Source organism: Bombus pascuorum, chromosome 4, assembly GCF_905332965.1.
Source record: "Bombus pascuorum chromosome 4, iyBomPasc1.1, whole genome shotgun sequence".
Taxonomy (NCBI): domain Eukaryota; kingdom Metazoa; phylum Arthropoda; class Insecta; order Hymenoptera; family Apidae; genus Bombus; species Bombus pascuorum.
This window is the reverse complement of record NC_083491.1, coordinates 431,623-455,796: the sequence shown is the minus strand read 5'-3', so window position 1 is coordinate 455,796 and position 24,174 is coordinate 431,623. Positions and strand designations below refer to the sequence as shown.

At 40.2% G+C, this 24,174-nt stretch overlaps 1 protein-coding gene across 2 annotated transcripts in view; it reads right to left on the bottom strand.

The window, feature by feature from the left end:
* The window catches only part of LOC132906206 (protein phosphatase Slingshot), a 76,972-nt gene that overhangs the window by 19,116 nt on the left and 33,682 nt on the right, over positions 1-24,174 (bottom strand). For both annotated transcript variants that reach the window (XM_060958175.1, XM_060958174.1), the window contains 2 exons: positions 12,357-12,535; positions 7,415-7,480 (listed from right to left, as the gene is read on the bottom strand). In XM_060958175.1, coding sequence (XP_060814158.1) covers positions 7,415-7,480; positions 12,357-12,535 — 245 coding nt within the window. The remainder of the gene's footprint in view (positions 1-7,414; positions 7,481-12,356; positions 12,536-24,174) is intronic.

The window sequence follows — 24,174 nt, the reverse complement described above, 5'->3', positions numbered from 1 at the left end:
AATGTTGCGATTGTCATTTTTACGAAACGTTAGTTAAATATTATCCAGGGTTAAATATATAACGCTCGTATAATGGCATGTGCATATTTTTCACGTATATCTGCATAGATATTTTAAGTGTAGAAACATCGTGTGTTCCTTGTGTATCTAACTTGCATAAACATCCACAGTCTATTAATCAGAGCTGGTATACGCATATACCTATGTGCGTAGACATAGACCACTATAGCGTTCACAGGAGGATGGATGAGCGCGAGTTGGCCGTGGTTGGCAGAGCCAGCCGATGGGCGTCGATCAACGACGATCCATTGTGCCGATCCGTTTTCATCAGCTGTCATTATCACTGGCTCGGTTCTGTATTATTCTGATAATACGACGTACAGCAACCTGTTGTTATCCATTGACGTCCGCCGCTTTGATAGGCGGAACCAGTTTCGAAAGCTGTTGCCGATTCACGCCCACCGAACGGTCTCCGATAAAAATCGTTCCTCTCGGTATCGCGCCTGATCGTGACACTGTCGTTTCACCGAGCCAACAAAAATGCTCGTTCGACTTATTTTTTACTTCTGAATGGTAGCGTAAACCAATTCGGCTCTATCGACGCTTTCTTGATAATTCGCTGATAATTCCATGTCTAGGAAAATTTCTAACAGAAAATCCGGTTAACAGGCTAATCAAACGGTATTCGCACGATTCAAAGTTCGTTCGCACAATTTCTAATTGTAGGACAACATCTGTGCAGATCAACGCGATATCTCCGACAAACAAATTCCGACAATCTTCCTCTGGTGCATCTCCAGCAGTTTCCAGGATGAAATTAGTTTCCATATTTTTTCCATGAGCGGGAAAGTGGCGTGGTTCGTACGCTCGCTGCCAAGAGGTATTCGGTACGTGGCGTACAGTGGTGTACACAGGGACAGACATCGCGATTTCTCTGACAAAAAGTGAAAACGGCCACCGGAGATCGGTGAACGCCACGCGGTATGAACGAGTCTCTCGCGATGACGTAAAAAGGAGACTCTGACGAAAGTTGCGTCTCGCGATATCACGCTGGTCGTCGAACCTATAATCGAATCGGCAAAGAAGCAGCAACGAAATATGCTCGACCGAGGCTATGAAATCTCAGGTCTGACCGAACCATCGAGAATGGATCGGAATATCGGTGGATCTTATTAGCGATGGAATCGAGTATGCGCATACGTACGTGCGTTGCAAGTAGTCTCGTATTTATCTAGAAAGTTTCGAATAACTTGGGAATAATTTGAAAAGAAGAAACAATGACTTTAAACAGACTCGAACCTGCTTCGGATAAGAGAATTCTTTCCGAGTATCGCGAAGGAAAATATTTGTATCGCAACTGACTCGCATTAATAACTATCCATCTACATCGAAGTTGATCCCATCGTTGGCTCTTATCGCGCAACCAGGTGTCATTTCGTTGTAACGTCATCCGGCTGGAAACCGGTTCGAGACTCGCCAAGGTTCATTGATTCTTCGCTAATCCGAGAAGCTCTTCCTGCTCTGATTAAAAAGAGGATTCGGAAAGGGAAAGAAGAAAGTGGAGAAATAGTCGCGTTAATAAGTCGAGATACGGTATAAAGAAGTCGAAGGATAAGAGCCGTAATCGAAATCGACGCTTATGGTTAATGAGAATCGAAGGTGGAACGTTTTGCATGCCCGAGAAAGAGGAACACGCTTATCTCTGGACAGTCACCACGCCCAAACCTGTTAGTGGCGACCTGGAAACCGGCAAACTCGACATCTTTTATGCGCTGGCAGAATAAAAACCGGACTAAGGGGAAGCCTCCTCGGTGAAGTGGCTACCTGGATGCTGAACGATGAATAACGTTGCAGGAAACGCGCGAGATTTTCACGGCAATTTATGTACTCGATTTGCGAACCGTCTGTTACACACGGTTACACTGTTACACTGATATTTATTAATTGGCACATAGTTTGCCAGCCTGTTAATTCGAATTAGTCGAGAATGAGAAATACTGCGAGATTAAGAAGAAAATTAAGAAGGACTTAGATCTATAGCTCTATAGCTTTATAGCTTTATAGCTCTATAGCTCTATAGCTCTATAGCTCTATAGCTCTTGGGAGTTGATAGTGAAATATTTCTCACGCATCTTTTGCCAAGTGCATGATTTTTACACACGTATTAACGATAATAGGTTTAGAGCTATAAATGACAAATTTTCTTTCTACAAAAGGTATACGGTTGCTTTTGACAAAAGATAATACCAACGTTTACTGAGATAAAATCGTGCTTTTCGCAGTACAGGGCTTAAACACCGACAATATTTCATTTCTTTTTCATTTACTTTCTTTACAATATTTCACCGGGCTCTTCTGGCTTGATCTTAATGAATACATTACTCTAATGATCGCGTGTAAAATATCGTAAACAATATCGCAAGTCTAATACAATGAAACTGCATTCCACAGCTACATCGTTATATTTATCCCAAAGGTTAAAATTAGCAGACGATAGGCCATACGTAAATAGATTCTTTTCTTTTACCGTTTCCTCTTCGATGCCAATAAAAACGAGGAAACTAACTTGTTCTAATTACGATGCTTATCCTGTATAATAAGCAACAGGATCATTAAAAGTATCTAATAAAATTTCATACCATGTTTGAAGTTTGTTTAACGATCCAAGTAATTAGCCAACAATTTTCTACTCGTTTAGAGCCATTGCTAATTGCAGCCGTCATCGATCGTCGATAGAATTAAAGAAAAACTTGATAGGAAATTAGACATTATCGGCCAAAACGATGGAGAAAAAACGCCAAAATTGTACAGAATAGTTCTAATCGTAAAATTAAGAGAAGGCAAACTGGCTATCCTGCGGATAACTGTTAAAAGAAACTAGGCCGTCGTATTGGCGATCGTTTTGAAAGATACTCCGCAAAATGTAAAATATATATTTATTGTAGTACGTAATAAAAGTAAGTACTCGATCCATGCTGGATATAATAAAACGATATTTATGAACTAGAGATTAAATTTATGAAATAACATGCATTCGTTTACTAGATAAAGAATACTTAAGTTAATCGAATGCTTAAATAATGCTTAAATAAATTGATAAAAAAAACAACTAGCATTAATCCTCTGTATCTAAACTAAACCACAATTATCTATCACGAGGAATATTGCGAAACAGATAAAGCGCAGTTCTTACAATCTTTCTTTCTCCCTTTATTCTATAGTGAACAGTATTCCTTTCGCAGACGAATAATTATGTTTAATAATCTAGAGATCCAGAAGATCTAAAGCGCCGATAAAGCTCGAATTACATTTAATGCAAACTGAAATTTAATTAACCGCGATAAAAATGTAATTGAGGTCTGCTTCGTGTTCGTTGAGAATTTTTACCAAGGCTTGGGATTTGTGTATGAATCGAATCTCAGGTAGAGTTAATTCAAATTTGTTCTGTTGGTTCGATGAACTTGCTCGTGACAGAAATGACACGAAATAACGCGTTGTACACCGATTCGTTGAGATTTCAGAAATTTCTTCCAAAGAATCTTAAGAATTCGAATTATCTGGTAATTTCAAGTTATATTTCCTCTATTGAAACGTGCTTTCGAAAACTATCGAAAAATATACTAACAAGTATCGGATTCGTGTATACAACAACAACGATCTGAACAACCTTTTCCTTCTTCCTTCTCTATTTTCATGCTCCGAAAAGTCTCTTTCTCCGTCGACAATCTCGCGTTTGATTCGCGGTACATTCGAAGCTCGAAATTCCTCGACGAAGCAACACTTTCTTTTTGTGCTGTCGCTTCGTTTATTCATCGATTATCTAACGCACAGATACATACTATTCAGCATTGTGAATCAACGTGCAGCAGCGATAGTACAGTGAAAGTAGACGGGCTAAGAAAACCATAAGTCACCCGCCTTCGAGTTCGACGAGCCTCCTCCTTCACGATCGTTAATTACTTATGTAAATACCATCGCAAGGTGCGATAATTATTTATCCCCCGTTGATGTTGAACACGCCTCTCGATTCAACGTGTCTTCTTCTTACGAAACGATCTAATGATATAATTTATGAAAATTTTAGGCGTAAAGAACATCGAGTCCCGATTCTGCCTTTTCCTCTTCAGCGACAGGATTACGCAGTGCTATGCGCATTGATTAATACTCTTTGCCTATTAGTGGACCGGTTAGCAGCTCGTTCGTAATTTCTGTGTCAAGCCGTAGCGCCATGCCAAAGAAAATCGATGAGAACATCTTGAAAAGAGATCGATGCGTCCTATCGGGCGGTTGCCCGTTTTTATCTGTCAGCCAAGCTAGCTTTTCAAATCAGCTTGATAAGTCATCGATCGTGGTATGTCCTTGGTAAATCACGGTATATCTCTTACCGTTATTTGAATATCAATTTGAATGGAACTATGGCGTTTCGACCATAAACCGTGCTCACTACGATAACTCGATAGAACGCAGAATGGGAGTGGAGGACGTATGCGACCGATATACGTAGACAGGTAACCGGGTTATTAAATCTTCTTTCGACCGATCTATTCTTCGATTGCTTGTGGTTCCTTTCTTAAAAATAGCTCTGAACATGACAAATTATATCGTATTCCACACAATCCATATATTTCAGTGTGTTTACGAATCTGATAAAGATTTGATTTATAACAGCGGTATATACTGCGACTGATGAGTTAAAAATTGAAATGCACGATACGTCAATGAAAACTCACCGCAAATAACCGAACAGAGATTAAGTGGTTTGCTAACTTTCGTTTATCTTGTTTATGCAGACGATGTAACGATCGTCAATTTGTTTGATCGCATGGTTTTTCGATTATCTGTTCGAGCAAGATTGACTTGTTGCTAGAACTCGTTGAATATATTGACTCTTTAAATCTGTGTGACGAAGAACTTCTCGGAGAAACATGACCCGTGAGAGAAAGTGCTAGAATTTGTCAGGCAAGTGTCTCATCGGCAGAGAACTTTCCTCATGAGTGAGTGGAAATTATTGTCCCAGGATGAAACTGCTTTTACGATCCAATGTCCCTCCGATACGTACTTTTTTCGTTACAATTCAACAATTTTCTCGTTCGTTTATTTCATTTTTTAATCCTAATAAAAACTGATAAATATAAGTTCGTTGTTAAAATTCTATCGAAAACGTTCGATCGAACGAATTGCTACTACTAATAATAACGTTACGCTCGATAAAACAGAGTCGAATGTTGAAGCAGAGCGTAATGTCCGTAGTAATTGGGGTGACAAGAACGCGAGCAATTTCGGGGTTGCAAAGTAGAATTGTACAAAGTGACCACGCGACGCAGCGCGCCCATAAATGGCGCGGCCGGTGGTCCATGGTCGCGAGCAACCCCACCACGATGATGGTCGGGTCCAACGAGGCTTCTCCAAAAATAGGACGACGACAACATCAACGACGATAGACCGACGGAGTTCCCGGTGCCGTGACGAACTTCACACCGTCCGTTTCCCGACAATAGATGCCACGAAGGTTATTGCAACTTGTCGATGACACTTTATCGTGTCCACACGAAACCAACGTATTTTTCAAATCAACGCGTTCTATACCAGCGAAAACTAAAAGCCTTTACGTTTAAAACGATTCGTCGTTCTAAAGTTTGCAGTATGAACTTTAATATCGTTAACTTTGTTGTTATTACTGTCGCATAACGATGTAGCTTAAAACTCAAAGACTATCGCTTGGAAATTGTAAAATAAAACAGATTCGTTCGTCGGTAAATGATCGAATTATGGGTAATTTTCCGTCTCGAACTTTCATTTCCTGAAAATTTATTTTTCCCGGTCATTGTTTATAGCGAAACAATCGCAAGAAGAGAATTCACGTGGGCAGAGCAAGCGTGTTTTCACCCGCGCTGAAAAATTCACGAACGGAAGAGGTTGGGCAGGTAAGAAAGTTCCTCTTCGTCCAGTCCTGCATAAAACAATTGCGATACCGACCAATTAAGCCACGGCCCACGCTTCATTTTTCTTTCCATTCAGTTTGATCCTCTTCCGCGTCGATAGCATCTCGGTTGCGCTTCGATTCTTCTTTTCCAGCCTCCTGTCTCCGTTGACAAACGATTTTTCTTCGCCCAGATTCTGCGATCTATTCTAACAATAGGCATTTAACCATTATAAAGCTTCGCAAACATTTTACACTATTTTCTCTGCTTTCTTTTTTCTATGATGGATTGTACCATTAGAAATACCATTGGAGTAATTTTGCATAGAATTTTTATCAAACTGGCATTATCATTTCCGTTTAGCTGTAAAAGCATCCATAATCGAGTTGCCAAGTCTGTAAGGTATTTCTTTTCCAGACCACCAAAGCAACTTCGATCGAATCTTAATTGTTTTACTAAATTTCTAGTAACCCATTGCCTGAGATTAATTTAGGCGGTATAATCTTCGTGGTAACTCTGTAGTTTAACTTTGATCTTGAATCAAATATGCAAGGCTATAGTATAAAAGTATGAACAGTTCGGCACAATTATTATTCTGTATGTACATACTATGATATAAATTCGAGGCTTCTTTGGAAAAGTTTATCTTCGTACGACAGTGAACAGTAGGAATACAGCAGGAATACAGTAGGAATATCGAAAAATACTAAAAAAGCAAAAGCGTACGTTCCATGGCTTGCGTGATAATTATGGATCGTACAATCTCAGTTGTAGCCTGTAGTTATACAGCGATTGACTAAAATTACGATGAGATATAAAGCGCAAACAAACAAAGATCCGATTGACAAAAATAGGATATTCGTCGGAATAATCAAACAATTTTCTCAGCTCTCGCAGCTTAATTTACAGTTCCATGAAAACGTTTACTCTCTTTTTGAATGCGAATCGTGTTAATACGAATGGGTTTCTTGGCAAGAAAAAAAAGCGAAAGACACGTCTGCATGTGCAACAGGACTGCGCTTATTATTAGTTTCATTTAGAACATCGATCGCAGCCCGTTCCTACGTGGGTCGAACCCTTTCATACGTTCTATCGACTGACCCTATATGTCTTCCGTGGGTGTCGTGTCGTGTCTCGGACCATCCCGTTGTAATTATACGAGGTTATTTATTAGTCACGGCTATTAGGTATACCGCGATGAGACCATTCCTCTTCAACCGAATCGTTTATTTTCGAAACGACGCGTGCAACTTTTCGATCGAATTAAACGTTCTTACGATTTCAATGAGAAATTCGCGAAGCTATTCGTAACCACGACGAAACGGCTATTGCCAACGTGGTAAGATATAACTGCTAATAATAATAACGATCGTGCAACTGAAAGACGAAGCAATCGTTTCATTATTTCGCTATTTAAAAAAAAAAAACGGTTCAAGGCCACGTTTTTGTAATCACGGAGCATGAGCTGTAAAATATCGAAAAACTCGACTCACCACATCGCCTGTACCGATACTGGCTTGAAGATGTGCTGCGAACCACAGACGCTGACGCTGAAGCCTCTGCAACGGAAAAAGAGAAAAAGAATCAGAACGCGTGCCTTCGGGAAGCATCGAGGGTCACACCATTAACCTTATACAGGATGGTCAGCCGATCGTATCGACGAGCTATTTTATTGCCAGCCGAAGCGGGCCAACTTCTCCGTTCTACGAAACTCGTTGGCTATTTTCGAGCAAGCTCGGTTGGTTACAGGTAACCCTCGTGCTTTGGAAACACGGTTTTCCTACACTGTACGCGTTTCTGAAAATTGCGGATGCACTTGTAAAGTAAGAAACATTGGGCAAAATTGATAAAAGATAAGAAAATCTTCCGAGTCCTATGTTTAATCCTGTTTAGTCCTGTAAAATTGTCGACGAAGATGTATTACTCCTCTTTATTAGGCGAAAAAAAAAAATCGGGACATTTTTTCGTTATATGGTACGCAATAGTTACTACGTTTCGTAGGACTTCGTTCGAACCTTTCAGGGACGTTCCACTTACTGAAGCAGGATGCTAGGAATCGTTTTTATATGATTCAGGTATCGTCCAGAAACGTAAGAGTCAAAAGTTATCGCTCGCGTTGCGGTAAAGCCTATCGAGAATAAAATGTATTCTGTTCATAGTACGATAGGATAAAAATATCTCGCAATAGAACGAAAACTATTAAGACAAGAAAATTCGTAATATCGTTAAAAAAAAAAAAAAAAAAAAAAGAAAAAAAGAGAAAAAAAGAAAAAAGAAAGAAAGAAGTGGAAAGGTTAGCATCTTAATAAATTCAGACGTCAATTATCTTTCTACGCTACAGGATTAAATATCGTTAGAATTTCAAATGTAAAATTTGCAATTACACAATTATATATAGTATCCTTCTTTCTACTAATAAATTTATTCGTTAAATCTGCGAAATGTAACTGTACGCAGCCTTGGTTTCGATTGTTAGCTCTCTGCTATTAATTGCCACTAATTATTAGCTTTATAAAATATAATTCATAACCAATTCGATTCATATACGATCGTTCATAAAATCGTACACTGCAAAAACGAGTTCTCTAGTTTGGTAAATCACAACATTCAGAGCGCGATAGAAGCCAAATTACACGTTCGAATACTTTCAAGGAGTGGTAACACAGACAAAGAGCGTTTTTAGAGTGAAAGGGCTTCTAAAGTTAGCCGTAGGTTGCTGCATGAGTATCCTAAAGCGGCGTACAATTTGCTCGTTACGTGGCTCGCAATGATTATGAAAGATTAACAAAGAGTCAGATATAATTCCGAGGTCACGTATCGTAGATCGAAGCGAGCGCGGAGTATTAAACAGCGCACAACGGAACGGATCTCTGTCGCGTAAAAATAACTTTCGTATTAAACTTGGTGCCATTTCCGGGGAATATCGCGTATCTATTTCTAAAAACGAACCAATGCAACCAACTAAGAATGCGTTGTTGCTTTCCGGATATGCCCGTACTACGTACAAACTAGACTTTTATCTCGCAGAGAAACGGACGACACGCTACGAGATAGAGCGATAAATCGGTTAACTCGTCTTCGGATTAAAAGCGAGCACGATACGTCGCACAAAAAGATCACCTCTCGCTGTCCAAACATAACAACGCGCGCTTTTTCGCTCGCTTGTACCGTCTACTCCTTCCGATTGCAACTTTAAAATACTCGATTTCCAAATTGTAATCGTGGTCACGCGGCCGAGCAAACTCTCAACTCGAAATTACAACGGTAACGCAATTCCCCTCTTGCATCGCGTTACGACACGCGTTACACACATCCAACATAACCGTTAATTACGCATTATGTAAAGAGCGGAGGGATTCGTGCAAAATCGGTGACCACGTGAACGTCACGCCGCCGCGTCGCTTTATTCCGACCAGAGGCACAAGTTCTCGACCGACGTTTCCGGGAAACCCATGTCGATTCCGCGATCAGCTTTCCCCGACGAAACGGTACTGGTTCGTCATTACGGCCACGCACGTCGTTAAGAACGATACACCGAATTAACTTTACGGCTCGACGGGACATTCGTTCTTAATTCGTTTTAACCACTTTGACCACTTTCACCACTTGATGAATGTCAATCGTAAAAAAAATTATCGGTCGAAAATGTATCGATAGAAAGACATATTGCTTCGAACGAGGGAATGTCAGTCTATGCAGCCGTCTAATATGCAATATTAAAGGATATTTGACAACCAACGATAAGTGACATTTCAACCTAAGCGAATTTTGTTAATATTATAGTATTATTTTGTTAAAATATCGTAAGCAATGATTTTTTAATTTTAAACAATAATCTTTTCAAGCGGTACTTGTTCAATCTTACGAATTTTTTGTTTCTTATTCGGCAAGTACTTTGAAACGTAGCCATCAACGCTGTATATTTTTACGAGACATTTACGTTGCTTTTGCCGTTTCTTAACTTGTACGATCATCTGTTGCGATCGACGTTTTTAAAAAAATCTTTCACGATTACCTTTGAAACTTCGCGCACGATACAAGATAATTGCTTAAATTCTTCGTCCAGCTACTGTTTTCTCGACTAGAAATTAATGGAAAAAGGATTTATCGATCCACGTGCAATTAAAGGAAGAAAGAAGGAAAAAGACCGCGGCGACGGCGGAGCGTTTATGGAAAAGGAGGAAAGAACGAACAGAGAAAAAGATGATACAAAAATGATCCACGACGCAGGAACGCGAGCTGACCAGTACTTGTGCTCATTTTCTTTTCGTTCTCGATCCTTTTCTGGCGAACGGCCGCCTCTTTATCGCTAATTTGCCGCGAATTGCTCGCGTGATTCACTGTCTCAAACCGTTTAGATTCGTTCTTGTGTAGGCGAACAGACTATATAGCACACTCGAGCAAAAGAAACAGGGAGCAAACGAGAAGAAATTTGTCATCGTTAGTGGCTTTTGTTTCACCGAATGAACATGCTACGACGATGGCAAATTCCAAACTCCATACACTTTGATCGTGAACATTTACTTTTATTTGATCAGTTTTCCAGCGAGTTAATAATTCTGGATATAATTACATACGTATATAACCATATATATATATATATATATATATATATATATATATATATATATATATATATATATATATATATATATGGCAATAGTAAAATTATACAATTATAATTATTAATCGCGATGGGTGTTCTTGCAATCGAAGGTTTGTTATGTCCCGTCGGTTTGTTAGTTAGTAGTTAAGTAGAGTGAGAGTGGAAAATACGAAGTCGGAACGATATAAAGATGATCTCGTGTAATTGGAATTCGTTCGAACGTAGTTGTGTTTGCTATGATTTTTGGCAAGAGCATCCTGGCAGTTTCAAGATCACGAAACCAACGAACTCTCAAAAATGGCTTGGCGGTCGTGGAGCACGACCTTCCATCGTGACCTTGGTGCTCACCTGTCAAGCACCTTGCTGCTCTAACACGGCTTACGGTAACGCGCTCCATTTCCCTACAGCCGACGTACGTACGTACGAGTCTCGTGCAAAAGAGAGCGGTGCTGACCTTCGCGTTCACCTTTCCGCTCCGCGGTAGCTCGAGCGGTGCGTTCGTTTCTCGATCCACGGCCCGATGTACCGTTTCGAGCCGCGGTTTATTCGCCTAATTACCGAGAGTTCACATACGGCCGCATGCCACGCTAATGACTCATTGCCTGAGCCGAAAGGAACCGGACACTCGTACACGTATCTATACAGTACCACGCAAAAGTCTCCGATAGTTTAACAAAATGACGCGTTTTGTCTTTTTACGAGTAAATAAAAAATACCTGTACGTCGGTATGTCCGTGTTATTGTGTTAACTTAATTGCCAAAGTTGAAACGGCAAACCGATATCGTTACTACGTGACAGAGACGAAAATTAGTGATAGAAAGAACGCGGTTCCTATAACGTTTACCAACTTCTAAAGATTTAGACGATGTATATAACTATGAATAACGGCAGATGAAAATATTTTCTAAAAGAAATGATCGGTTTCCTCGCCATTGCAAGATAGCTATCGCACATGGCCTAAGACTTTTGTACTATACTGCATAAACGGACACGTACACAAATGCATGAACACGCGTGAGACGAGCGGAGTACGACCGGTTAGAAAGTGGTCGGCTCACCGATCGGATACCTTATTGGCAGATTTTAGCGAGATCGAAAATCTCTGTTACGCATGGCGAGGCAAGCTTTTAATTGCGGGTTAAGCTGGCGCGGCGCGGCGTCGAGCGATTTGTCCGCGCGCGGCTACGTCGCGTTTTTATTCGACGCGGAATAGAGGAATATCGAGTTGGAGGAGAAAGTACGGAACTATCTGCCGGCTGGAGCAAAAATCTGATAACCTGTAAAATCCGCCGTACTTTCGCCGTGCCTCCAACGAATCGGGAATGAGGGAAACCTACACAAAACCGTGTAAAACAGGCTATACACATACAAAACAGAATAAAATCATATACCGCGTGTACTTACTTCTGTAGCTAATTGAAAACATTCAGTAGCAATTTCTTTCCGTCATATCGACGTGCCTGTCAATCAACTATCACATTTATTTTATTCCCAAGAGTTTATTTTCTTCGTTTTCTATCGTCTAGTTGTCTTACGTATTCCTACCATGCCGATATGTAATGCGTTTTCAAACTTCGGTCTGTTAAATATCGATGCGATTAAAATATCGTCGAAAAACACTAGTCATTTTTAACTTTGATCGAATAAATTTATTTAAATTTCACGTTGTAATTTATCGTGTAACTTTGTGTGTGTGTGTGTGACTCGTTTAAACGAAAGCTAGGTAGGAGGAATGTATCGCGATGATTGGACGATAAAGTAGCAAGCAACGGACAGGAAGATAGCAAAAGATACAGGGATCGGTTAAATTCGAAAATAGCTAACATACCCGTCGCCGTCGAGAGTAATGGCAGTGTCGGCCAGAACCCGAAGTACAAGACCAACGGTCGCCCTAGCGTGACAATCGATACCAAGAAGGCAGCTCTCCTCCGCATCCTGCCTCCCAGTGCAGGATACTACGACCAGGTATCTCGTCCTTCCTGGATGCACTGACTCCAGTTTCACCGCCTGAAATCAGAACGAACGGTTTTCCGTTACGAATGCCCGATTAAACTTCCGGTCAAGCAAACTGCCAACTGAAAAGAACTCCCGCTTGAACTTTGCTTTTCTATCGTCGATTCTCAAATATTTGGTAAAATGTTGTTTCGTGTATAATTCTTTGGTAGCGAAATTAAATTCCATTATTAATTCCATCTTCGTTCGTTTTATCAAGACGTAAATCAGCAAAAAAAAAAAAAAAAAAAAAAAATTTAACCTCTTTTCCATCTGATAGAGCATGGTAGAGTATGGATATGAAACACAAACTATAGACAGTATTTTTGCGACATTTAGGCCCAACGAAGAGTAAGGAGGAAACAGAAATAAAAATGTTGTGAATTTCTGATTGGACCTCGTACACTTGACCAGAGATCGCAATCGCAAAGTCGCGTTTCGCGAAACAGAAGTCTCCTGCAGGTTAATGACATGGCGAAGTGCGGTTGCACAACCGTAACGTTCCCAACCGTTTCCGCTTCGCCACTGTTTCCTGCTTCTATCGATATCGATATTAAACCCGACGTCTATTACCACTCTCTCTTTCTTTGTACGAGCTACGACTGATAGTGACTATAATTTCGTTGCAACAAGAGAAGAGAAACGGAAAAGTAATAACTGCGTGTCGAGATTTCTAAGAAATTCCTTGGGAACGTGGTATTAGTTACGACGGATCAAATATTATACAGAATATCACGCGTTTGGTGTCTTGATGTTTCCGTTGGGTTAATAAGTTAATTTGTCATAAACTATACGTGCGTGAATCGATAAGTACAGGCGGAATTAATTATAAATCGTGATAATCTTACATCGTATATTGTGATAAATATTACTCTAGACGGAAACTTAATTTGAATTTAAAATGGGTAAAAAAGTTGAATTATAATATTTTAAATCAATAACTTCGGATATTGAGTAAACTGTTATTTATTAAGATATTAAGCAAATGTTTACTTAATATCCGAATAAATTACCGAGTTAAATCCAAAGGCCGAACATAGGAAAACACATAGAATTAACGAATATTTTACTCGGCTCGTTGTTTGAATGGAAATCAAGATCCGAATGAAGAGAAGGCGTTGAAATCGCTTAATAAAACGCATCAGTAAGTATTTATGAATGGTAAAGCGCATGCATCGCGAACATAATACTGATTTGACGGTCGATGTTAGCTGTATACATCCACTGTAATCGTTTCTATTTAAAAAATTATATCAAATTTACGGTCGACTTACAAACGATATTTCAATTTTTAGAATCGCGTTCCCTATAGCTCTCCTTTTCTCTATCTTCTTTTTAAATAACACGCCGTCTAGGTTACATAATGCGTAAGACCTTTTGGGTCAGTCCATTAATTCGTTCTAATTAAACTAAACGAAGCGACGAAACGTAAAGAATCTCCGGGTACGGTACAACAACCAACAACCCATAGCACTCTTTTTCTCATGAGCGTATAAATTTCTCGCTCTACGAGCGTTACAGTAATTTGTTTTTATTTCTCCTTCGAACAAGTTCAGCTTGCAATTTGCCAATACGACAGGTGTGTTTACGACGATAAAATAAAATATTTCATTCCTATAGTTACTGTACCCGTAACCAAATGTCTCGATTCAATCGCGAAGCTATTAAATTCAAAATTTAGTGGATAAACGAGCTGATAAATATTGATTGTACGTCGACAGTTTCGCTTGAAACTTTTTTTTACTTTGTTCTATCATTTTTATTTTACCACGCTTCGACCAACATTTTGATAATAATTAGACACGTAAGATCAGAAATAATACCACGCATAGATGGCAATTTTTAGGAAAAAGAAAGGGAATTTTAATCGCCAAATTTGTAACGCAGTTGATTCGACTTGCTATTTGAAAGAAAACAATACGAGATAGGATTCTGCCGTGTAACAATATGGAATTAACGGTATCGTTAAAAAAATTCGACGTTCGATCGGTGTGCAGGCTGCTGCATCTAGAAGTATGGAAAAAGTAAAGTCACTTTCAAGCGAAACCGAGACAGGTAAGAAACCAGTGCAGCGTCAGGAAATTACGGTAAGAACATCCTGGTAGGATGTTTTGCTTTTTCGTTTTCCTTTTGTTATTCAAGTTACTACGAACCGTAACTGTTTCTGAGAAGCCACGAAACAGTCACTTTACCTAGTCTTTAGGAAGTTTAATAGTCTACATTCCATTATATTATTTCACAACTTTAACAAAATTTATCATCACCATACGCCATAAAACAAACTAGATAAAATAAATAGAAACAAAGTAAGCAAAGATTTACGATTCAGCGCAATTTACCGAGAAATGTGTAAATTTGAGAAATGCCTTTCCTAATCCTATTCCTAGTGAAACTACAACAATTAACTGCTTGAAATATCTAATATCTAATTATGCAGATATCCTGGTATATGTACTTTGTTGCATTGTTATATCGTTATATCGCATGAAACGCTATTCTACAAGCGGCAGAAAATAATTAAAGTAAAACAACTCGACCGATGTTGCTTCTTTGTAACAATGTCCAGAAAATCGTATCCGATAAGCATCTAACCAGATGATCTTGCACGAGAGAGCGAGTAAAGCATAAAAATAAACAAATTGCACGTTATCGGTGAAATTTTCAAGGAAATACAATAGAAACAGTTCGCGATACGAAACTGTTGACTGTGCATTTCGTGCGGTGGCGCGTTCAATTGCTGGGACATTGCACTTCCGGACCCAGTAATTATCCACACTTAACCCTGTTAAACGGTTAATTAGGCAGCCTGCGTCTCCTTATGGGACAACACCAGCAGCCATGCCTATTTCCTTCCGCGATGCGTTTAGCTGCCAAAGTTCTGTAACGCGTGTTTAGCGAGTAAAATCGCTCGATAAAGGTAATTAACCACCGAGTCTGACTCGACGTTGTCTTTCGTTTCAGCAGCTACGTCACGGCATCCGGAAATTAACATCGAACGACGATCATACGAGAGTTCGAGTCTAGAAACGTTATCTCGAATTAGATACTCCCGATTTCATCTGCTATATTTTTATCCAAGTTTGTTTCCTTCTCTTCGAGTCATATATAGAGAGATACGAAAAATAGTAGAGACAAATCAGTTGTACAATTTTGCATACTTTCGTAAATTATCAAGTCACAGATCCGAAACTATAAGTACGCGGTTTTCGTACAATTTCTGCGCTATGTATTTGACAGAGATCGTGTGGCGACAAGGTGGCATCCATACCTAGGTAACGCATTCTCGGTGGAAAACATTTTATCGAAGGCGACGGAACGGTACGTTGGCGCCGGAAGAGGTAATGGCCGAGTGTTTCGCAAACACGCACGAGCCCTTTTGTCGCGCGTACCTGAGAGCAAGATATGGAAAAAGGCCAGAACGCGTTCGAGTGGCTGGCAAACGCGACCTTGGATAACTCGTCCCGCGTTCATCTCAACTCGCCCTCTTCAAGGACGTACGCGTGACGAAGAACCGAAGATATTCAGTAGGCAGGAGACGCGAGCAGTGGCCGGCACGCAGCGTGCTTTCGAGTGTCGTCTGAGAGCTCGGCAGAAACGTCTGGAGATGTTATCGTCCTCGTATAACTGCAACTCGTGCTCTGCCCGTATCAAACTCTCCCTCTCGATGTCCGACTGCGCGTCTCTCGCTTTCGACGCTGACCAGCTTTAACGCAACCATCTCTTCCTACTCGCTGCTATACCTTTTCCTCTTTTTTTACGTTCCGAGTCTCGCCAGTTATTGGAGTTAAGCGACTGCAACTTGCTATGCTTCGAGTCTCTACTCGGATATTTTTCTGATTTTCTTACCGAAAGCGTGCTCAAGTTCGAAACTGACCGAAATTTAAATCTGCGATACTATACGTTACACGCCAGACGCGTTCTTAATAAAAACCAGCGAGATATCATCGTTGCAGCGTTTAAACTAAACGAAACATCTAATCGTTGGGCAGCCTCGATCGTTTTATCGGGACATTGTTGGCCGATGAACCGTGACAGTCCGTACGAGCGAGTCTCTCGCAATCTCACATCTAGTATCGCAACGTAGACACGCGTTCTATCCGCTCGGTCTGAGAATTTGCGTTTCAGCTCGTACAGGATAGCAAACTGGGTCGTTGTACCTATGTCATACGATTATGCGCGTAACGCTCGGATAAAAGACGAGAAGAAACGCAATCGTGTAGCTAGTTCGCGAGATATCGGTCGCGAAAAGAAACACGAGCCAATGCCCAAAGAGCACGCAAATCGCCATCGAAGCTGATTTCTCCGAAATCAATTTCGAGAATACGTCGATCTTCGTTTGGCTAGATAACGGTAGTCGATAAATTACCGAAAATACCATATATCGGTTGATACCATTGGTTCAGAAATTTCGGTTACGCTATATTTTTGTTACTTACTTCGTTGTGTGTACACGCGTGTACGTTTGATCGTTTAAAATTTCTTCGCGCAATTTTATTCTTTAATTTAAACAAAGAATAATCGATAAATATTATTCTAGATCGCAAACATGTCGCGCTAAATACATAGCAGGAACGATTGTAGGAACACCCTGTATAAAAGAAATAGCGTTGTCTAGGATCTGTAATTGAAATATCGTACGCCTTGCTACTAAACACAATTTCACTTTCAATTTCAAGCGCGTCAAGGATTTTGTGCGTCAACTTGAGCAATCCCACCACGCCGTACCTGCCGCTATCTGTGTCTCGCGATCGAAAGAAGGATCTGTTCGAGCTCGAGATGATTCGATCCGACGAAGCCACGAGGATCCCACGAGGATCCCACGAGGATCCCACGAGAAGGAATCGCGAAAGGCCACCGTGAAAGTGTTTCGCGATCGACGACGATGCCTGTGCTTCGTGAGCGTGCCGTGCCGCCGCGGCGCAGCTGCAGCGTCGTGAAACGAAAGCGAATCGTTGAGAGACGTCGCGTCGGTTCGGATCATCGAACGGGACCCCGTAGCCAGAAGTCAGGACTAAAAGGTTCCCGATCCACTGCTTCCCCTCACCGAAGTCGCTCCTTTTTCCCTTTCTATTCGCGATCGATGATAAATTCACACGGTCGCTTCGTTCCATTCTACGAACGAGTCTTACCATCACCCAACGCTATACACAACTAACTCTCTTTCTCTTTCTCTTTCTCTGGTAGTGTGAGCGAAATAATACATCGAGAAATGGCCGTACGAGCGAACGAGCCGATACAGTACCGGTCAAAAGCTTGAAAACGCTTCACGACTCTGGTCTCGTTCGTACGATGATGAGCAATCTTGTACGTATTCGGTACCTATTATTCTATTATTTCCATCTTCATCGTATAATAAATCATGGTCGAAACCTTCGACGCTAGACACTCGCATATTCCTCTTTGAGAAACGTATACGATATACGCTATAGCGTCGATATCGTGTCGCAAACAGCATTATTGCTCGATACGGTACAGGTGGACGTGGCTCGGTTCGGTAAACATCTCGTGTTGTTAAGCGACCGGTAGAAACAATTGGCCGGAAAAGCCACGATCGCGTTTCGATGTCGACGTCTTTGGTTAGCGATGTGGTTCTCGCGAAAGCTACCACCAGCTTTTGGGAAACGAAAATCACGGGCGGACGGTGGGTGGCAACGTGAGAAATCAGTTTTGTCATAAGTCACCAACGACCGCGATGATGCGCTAGGCACGTTCGTCCGTTGATCGTTTCGAGACTTTGGCTCGCAGGTGTGCTAACGCCATTGTATGTACCGAGAGCTATCCCTGTTGTAACATCGTCGCGGTGAAAGGGTTAGACGTGCCAAAGACAGTGAGTTGTACTAAAACGTATGACAAAATACATATATTCTTCTATAGAAAGGTAGTAATTTAGCTTGCTATACTAGCGATACTACAAGCATAACGACGAATACATCGAGTAATATGGAGAATAATGTAATCGCTAAAAATGGACGTATCGAATTAATAAGTTGCTATAACGGATAATAAACGTTAGATGGCTCATCTACGATGACGCACGCTTTGCACATGACCTTAAGATAGTGCTACTTTTAATCATCATCCTACGGTTTGTTTTATCGAGAAACAAAATAAGCCGAAGCACATTCTATCCGTAAATCTCGCGCAGGCGGGAAGAACACGCGCCAAGAAATATCAAGAGTTTAAACTCATTCACGCGAAATAACTCAAGCCAAAATGCGTATCTACGTCCAATACGAGCAACGAAACAATTTCTTACCCTCTTAGTGGGTAGGAAACGTATGCTGACTGGGTCAAAAGGCGGCTCCACTTGGTCGAAGCAAGAAACTCTGACCGATTCGAACACGAGCTCCGAAAGTCAGTGAACTTTCTCAGGACGATCCAATTACTTGCGACACGAGAACGAGGCATTCGCGAGTATTGGCTCACCGCAGACATCCGTCGGTTTTCGATCGGAGAACAAGAGTAATCGATGCACGCTTCGATCACAAATTTATGCATTCGTAATATAGCGACGTTGACATTATTTCGTTGGATTGTATCGTATTATTCAGCGCATCTATTACCTGTAACTAAATGTTAGTCACGTTACCGTTCGTAACAAATGTCTCTGACAATTGTCAGATCAACTTTAAGTTACTTGTTAACAAATGTAATAATAATATATTTAATTATTTACCATATATATTTGTAATTCTGTAATTAAAGCATAGCATTTTAAAAACCTTTGAAAATCCCTAGTCGTCGATGGAAAGAAGAAAAATGAGAACGGTCAAGAGTGGTACGCTATCGAGATCTATTGTTATTCCGGTGTGTGTGTGTGTGTGTGTGTGTGTGTGTGTTTGCGCGCGCGCACGCCCGCGCATGATAAAAGGTGAAGCGAGTTAACTCGTGCCGAACCAGTTTTACGGGTGCAAAACGTCGTGTCGGCCCTTTCGAAAGTGGAGCAAGTTTATCGGATGTCGTGATGGCAGGTTAGCCGTAGCTGTTCTGCGTCACGTTGTCTTTTAACCTAATGTCGCCGTGCTTAATTACGATTAATTCGTTTTCCACTGGACGACAGGAGGTTTATCCTAACGACGTCTTAATGTTCATTACTATGGTTATTTTCTAAAAAGAAAACAAAAAAAAAACACTCTCTCTCTAGCGATGAAAGTGACTTACTTTTTATTATTTGGTACACGCTTTCTACGACGTAACCTTTGAAAACAAGTTAAATTGTAATTTTAATTCCCGGTTCGATCGTACTTGAAACTATCGATCACGTATTATCTCTCGAAATATTCATATTGGTAAGATATTTACGAAGATAAGGTCCAAAGTGCTCGTGAAGGATTCAAAGTTTTCTAGCCAGATTCGAAGCTACTTGGTCTAATGGGTAATTTCTTGATCGGAAGAGGGCCGTGGCAGATGAGGTGGTTTCTTGCACACCACAACTTTGTCCACATCTTGTACGACCAAGAGACATCGAGGTCAACGGATCGGACGCGTCTTTCTCGCCCATAACGTCGCGTCGACTCGGTTACGACAATATCTCTGTACTCTCTGTTAACCTCGATAGAAAGTCGTCGGCCAGAGAATCGTACGTAAAAAGGACAAACTTTCTGGAAAAATCACTCCATTTGCTCAATTACATGTTTTCTGGTATTATTTACGAGCTTGTCCCACTTTTCCACCGTATTTGCTAACACCGTTCTTCGTCGAGCGATTCACGTTGAACTCGTGGCTATTAAACGTTTCTCATTTCTTTCTGCCCCACTCTTTTTCATTTAATTTCGTGCTGGTATGCTTCAAACCAATAATAATATTTGGCGAAGGTATAGAGATAATAAGCATTTAACCAGAATCTTTAGATTTCTTTCGTTCGTTTCTTTCATTGATTAATCTTAATTTTCTAGTATAAAATGAATTGCTTCAACGGTCTGATTGCCAATAGTATCCTATTTTTGAGTCACTTTGTTTTTCCTATCCTACTACGGATTTCTTCGTTACGATATTCTCGAGAGGTACGATATTTGTTACTGTCAGAGATTTCACTTCTACGAGATCAATACCTTTTTCACGCTTTGTGTTGTGCAATAGGTGTTTCGCGTCGATGCTCGTCACGTAACGAAAATACCGAATACATTACGTGAAAATGATGAAAAATGGTTCTGTCGTCGACCAAATTTCTTTCATTCAGCTTGCGGAAATCGCGAGTGCTCCGCTTTAAAATTATATATTTTATATTTTAAAACTAAATTTATGCAAACAACAGATCGATGGTTATTCGTTATCGTTCGTTTAAAAAAAAAAATTTTTTGGATCGGACGAGCGATATAATTCGTTAGAAATGGTTACGATACTAAGTTTAATTCTCCTCAAAATCCATCATAGATTTAATCGTTTTATTGCAAATCACGGAAGATTCTACTTTAACATTTATCGCAAAACTACAATTACTAATGTTATGTAACAATCGTAATAAATATTCGTACTACGTATATAATATCTAAACCGTGTTAAACTAAATTGTATGGTATTTGAAAACTCGGAGTAATATATTATCGCTCATAAAGTTCAAAGTAACGTAACTAATAAAATGCTAAACTTTCTTCTCCGATTGTGTATAACGTGATGATTGTCACGTTCTTTTATATATCGATATTCTTTGAAAATAATTCCTCGCTGAACTAAAAAAAGAAACAAAAAAAAACTAGGTTCCATTTTAACTCGTATACGATGTTTCGTACATGACTCACAATTTTTTGCTCTGCTCTCTCATTGCGGAAGAAAAAGTTGTTTCGTTACTTACGTAATTACGATGCATTTTACTTGTGTCAGTGATATCGTTTCCTACTCTCTTCCTCGTTTGATTCAACTTTTATAATGTCTGGTCGTATGACGCGAGTATAACAATTCGTTAAACATTAAATTAAATTTATTTGTTTCTTTATAAGCGATATCCTGAAATCGAAGCATTTAACGATAAATAAAGCTTTCTGCGTGTATAGGAAGATAACCTTGTCTGTGAATATACGTAACATAGATTCATGAGCGTAGTGATCTGATATTCATAGTCGGTAAGTATACGCGAAAATTAAGACTTGTCTGTTGCTGATCGTAGTTTATTTCAAACGCCTCGTGTCTACATCTTGTAAGCGAAAATTTAAACCATCGCTTTTTCTGTTCGTTAGAGATTTAGAGTTATTAGGCTAGTGACACGTTGTTAGCGCTTAATCCGTCAAAAATTAGGCGGTTTATCACGAAGGAGTTTGTCGAACACGTCCTGCAGAGAATTTGTCGAATCTAGCATCCGTTAGAGATACGACTATGGGCACATAGATAAAAGCATTCTAAAAGAAGACAGAAGAATGCTCTTGTTATCATTATTATTACTTACCGTTATGTAATCCTTTAATATACAATTCGGTTACAAGTCGATCGTTGCTGACGATGTTCTTTAATATCTGTAATATCTGAAGGAGGATCGTGAACAGAAAAGGTCTATACATAAAAGAGTGGAGCACAGTGGCGATCTGGTGCATCAGGAAGTTACAGCGAAGCGAACCATTTTCTTGAAGCTATATAAGCAAAGCTGTTGCCGTGTTTCATTGACCTCCGATTACGCGTATGATTTTCTTGATTATGAGAAAAATCAGGTTCATTGTATCGTAGCTATGAAAGCGTATTTGACGATAAATAGCGTTTCCCAGGCTGCTCGTCAAACAAGTAACGGTATTGTGTAACGACTTGCACGTGAGTCGACTGGTAAACGCAAATCATGGTCCGACATGACGGATTAGTTATTCTAAAATTCGTGCACAGTCCAAAAAGTACCAAACCATTAGCGTAACAAAAAAGATTAATCGCATAAGCGACAACGAGGAATCGGAAGATACATTTAATAGCTGGAATATATCGTATTACGCATTCCAAGGGTTTGAAATTGAATAATTTTTAAATCTCATTATCGTGAAATTCTAATATAAATCAAGGATCCTATCGTCGTGTTTATTTGACTTTTATCGACGGAATAGATTTTGATTTTCGTAATTACGACACCTGTTCGGTTGATATTTTAGAAAATTTCGAAGAGAAAATGGTGTTCCTCGGTAGGTGTTAATTATGCGAAAAGAGAATGTTCGGAATTTCGATAGAAGCTCAATCGTTCGAGTTAAGACCTCCGATTAAGTTTCTTCGCTTCATCCAACAATTGACCAGATTTCCAACAGCAGATTCATTTTGAAAATCATCGTTGCCTCTGGTATATTTAATTTTCATCCTAACAAAATGTTACGAAAAACCATCACAAATATTACCACGCTGAAACAATATTGCAAATTTTATCGTGCTAGTATATTATTTTAAAGAAAATAAAACAACGACCGAACCAAACGCGATACATATCCGGTGAAAAGGAAACAAACAGACACGGATAAGTGTTATTCCACCGCTAACTGAACGCGCAACCCGTTCTAAAGTAGACTTCTATCTCGAGCTTTACGTACACACGCGTAAACTCGACGGGCTACGACTCGACCAACGAGTTTTTATCAAGCTAATAAGCAGATCGGTGAAACGAACGCCAGTTCTGCGAGATGCGGTCCAGACTGTCCGAGAATGTTCGTTCCAGTTGCACAGGTGTCCTCCGAGATTCCGCGCTGCGTAAAAACTCGAGTAATTATAAGCCGACGAGATACGAGCAGCGTTGCTCGACGACAACGAATGCGCCTACCGGTACGTGGCTTCCATCGGTCAAAGTTTTAACATTTCCTCTTAGCTGTGTTGCAACTTTTCGATCAAACTCATTCTTTCGATTTTGGACTTTGCGCCGTTGAACGCTTCCTGCATGCCTAGAGGAAAGTGGATCGTTAGAACTGAATAACGATTGAAAGAACGAGATTAGATAGAGGATTTTAGCGAAATTTTAAAAGGGATGTTCCACCGATACGGTGGAATATTATTTACTACTTTGAACAAATTATTTAAGCTCCTGTATTATCTTCGTTCAATCAGAAATACGATATAACGATATACAAATAATAGAATTAATCAACGATAAGGTTTTCGTTTGAAATTAGTTTTTAATTAGCTATACGTTAACAGACACGTTGATACTTTACAAATCAACACCGACTACTACTTATTACCGACATCTTATCTCACATCTGCTCGTAAATTACTTTCTACGATTCACCAATTTATCTCTATAGCCATAAAACCGTTATCAACCCCGAAAGCTCTGTACTCTTTCACGATTACCGAAGAAAAATAAGGCTTTCGTGGAAATCGCTGCGTGGATTACCGATTACGCAACGAGGCCGTATTTTTTCTCACGTTAGGCAAGCGCGATTATATCAAGAGCACCGCGTGCACATTTTGACACGGCTCGGTTGCAAAACCGTAGCTTTTGTCAGCAAATGGAATCGCTCAAGTCCGCGGACCAGTTGTCTCGTCGCGAACCGTGACGAACGGGTCTGCGATACCATCGTTTATTTATGTAATCGCGCCGTTTGCGAATTTTCTTTCCCTGCTTCGAACTTTTGTCGTCGTCGCTAACCAACGACCTTCCGCCTTCGTGCAACAAATTTCTCTTGCAAAAATCGGTATCCATACGGTGAAATCGAATGCGCTGTACGAGAGATTTTGAATGACATTCGCGAATCACTCTACGT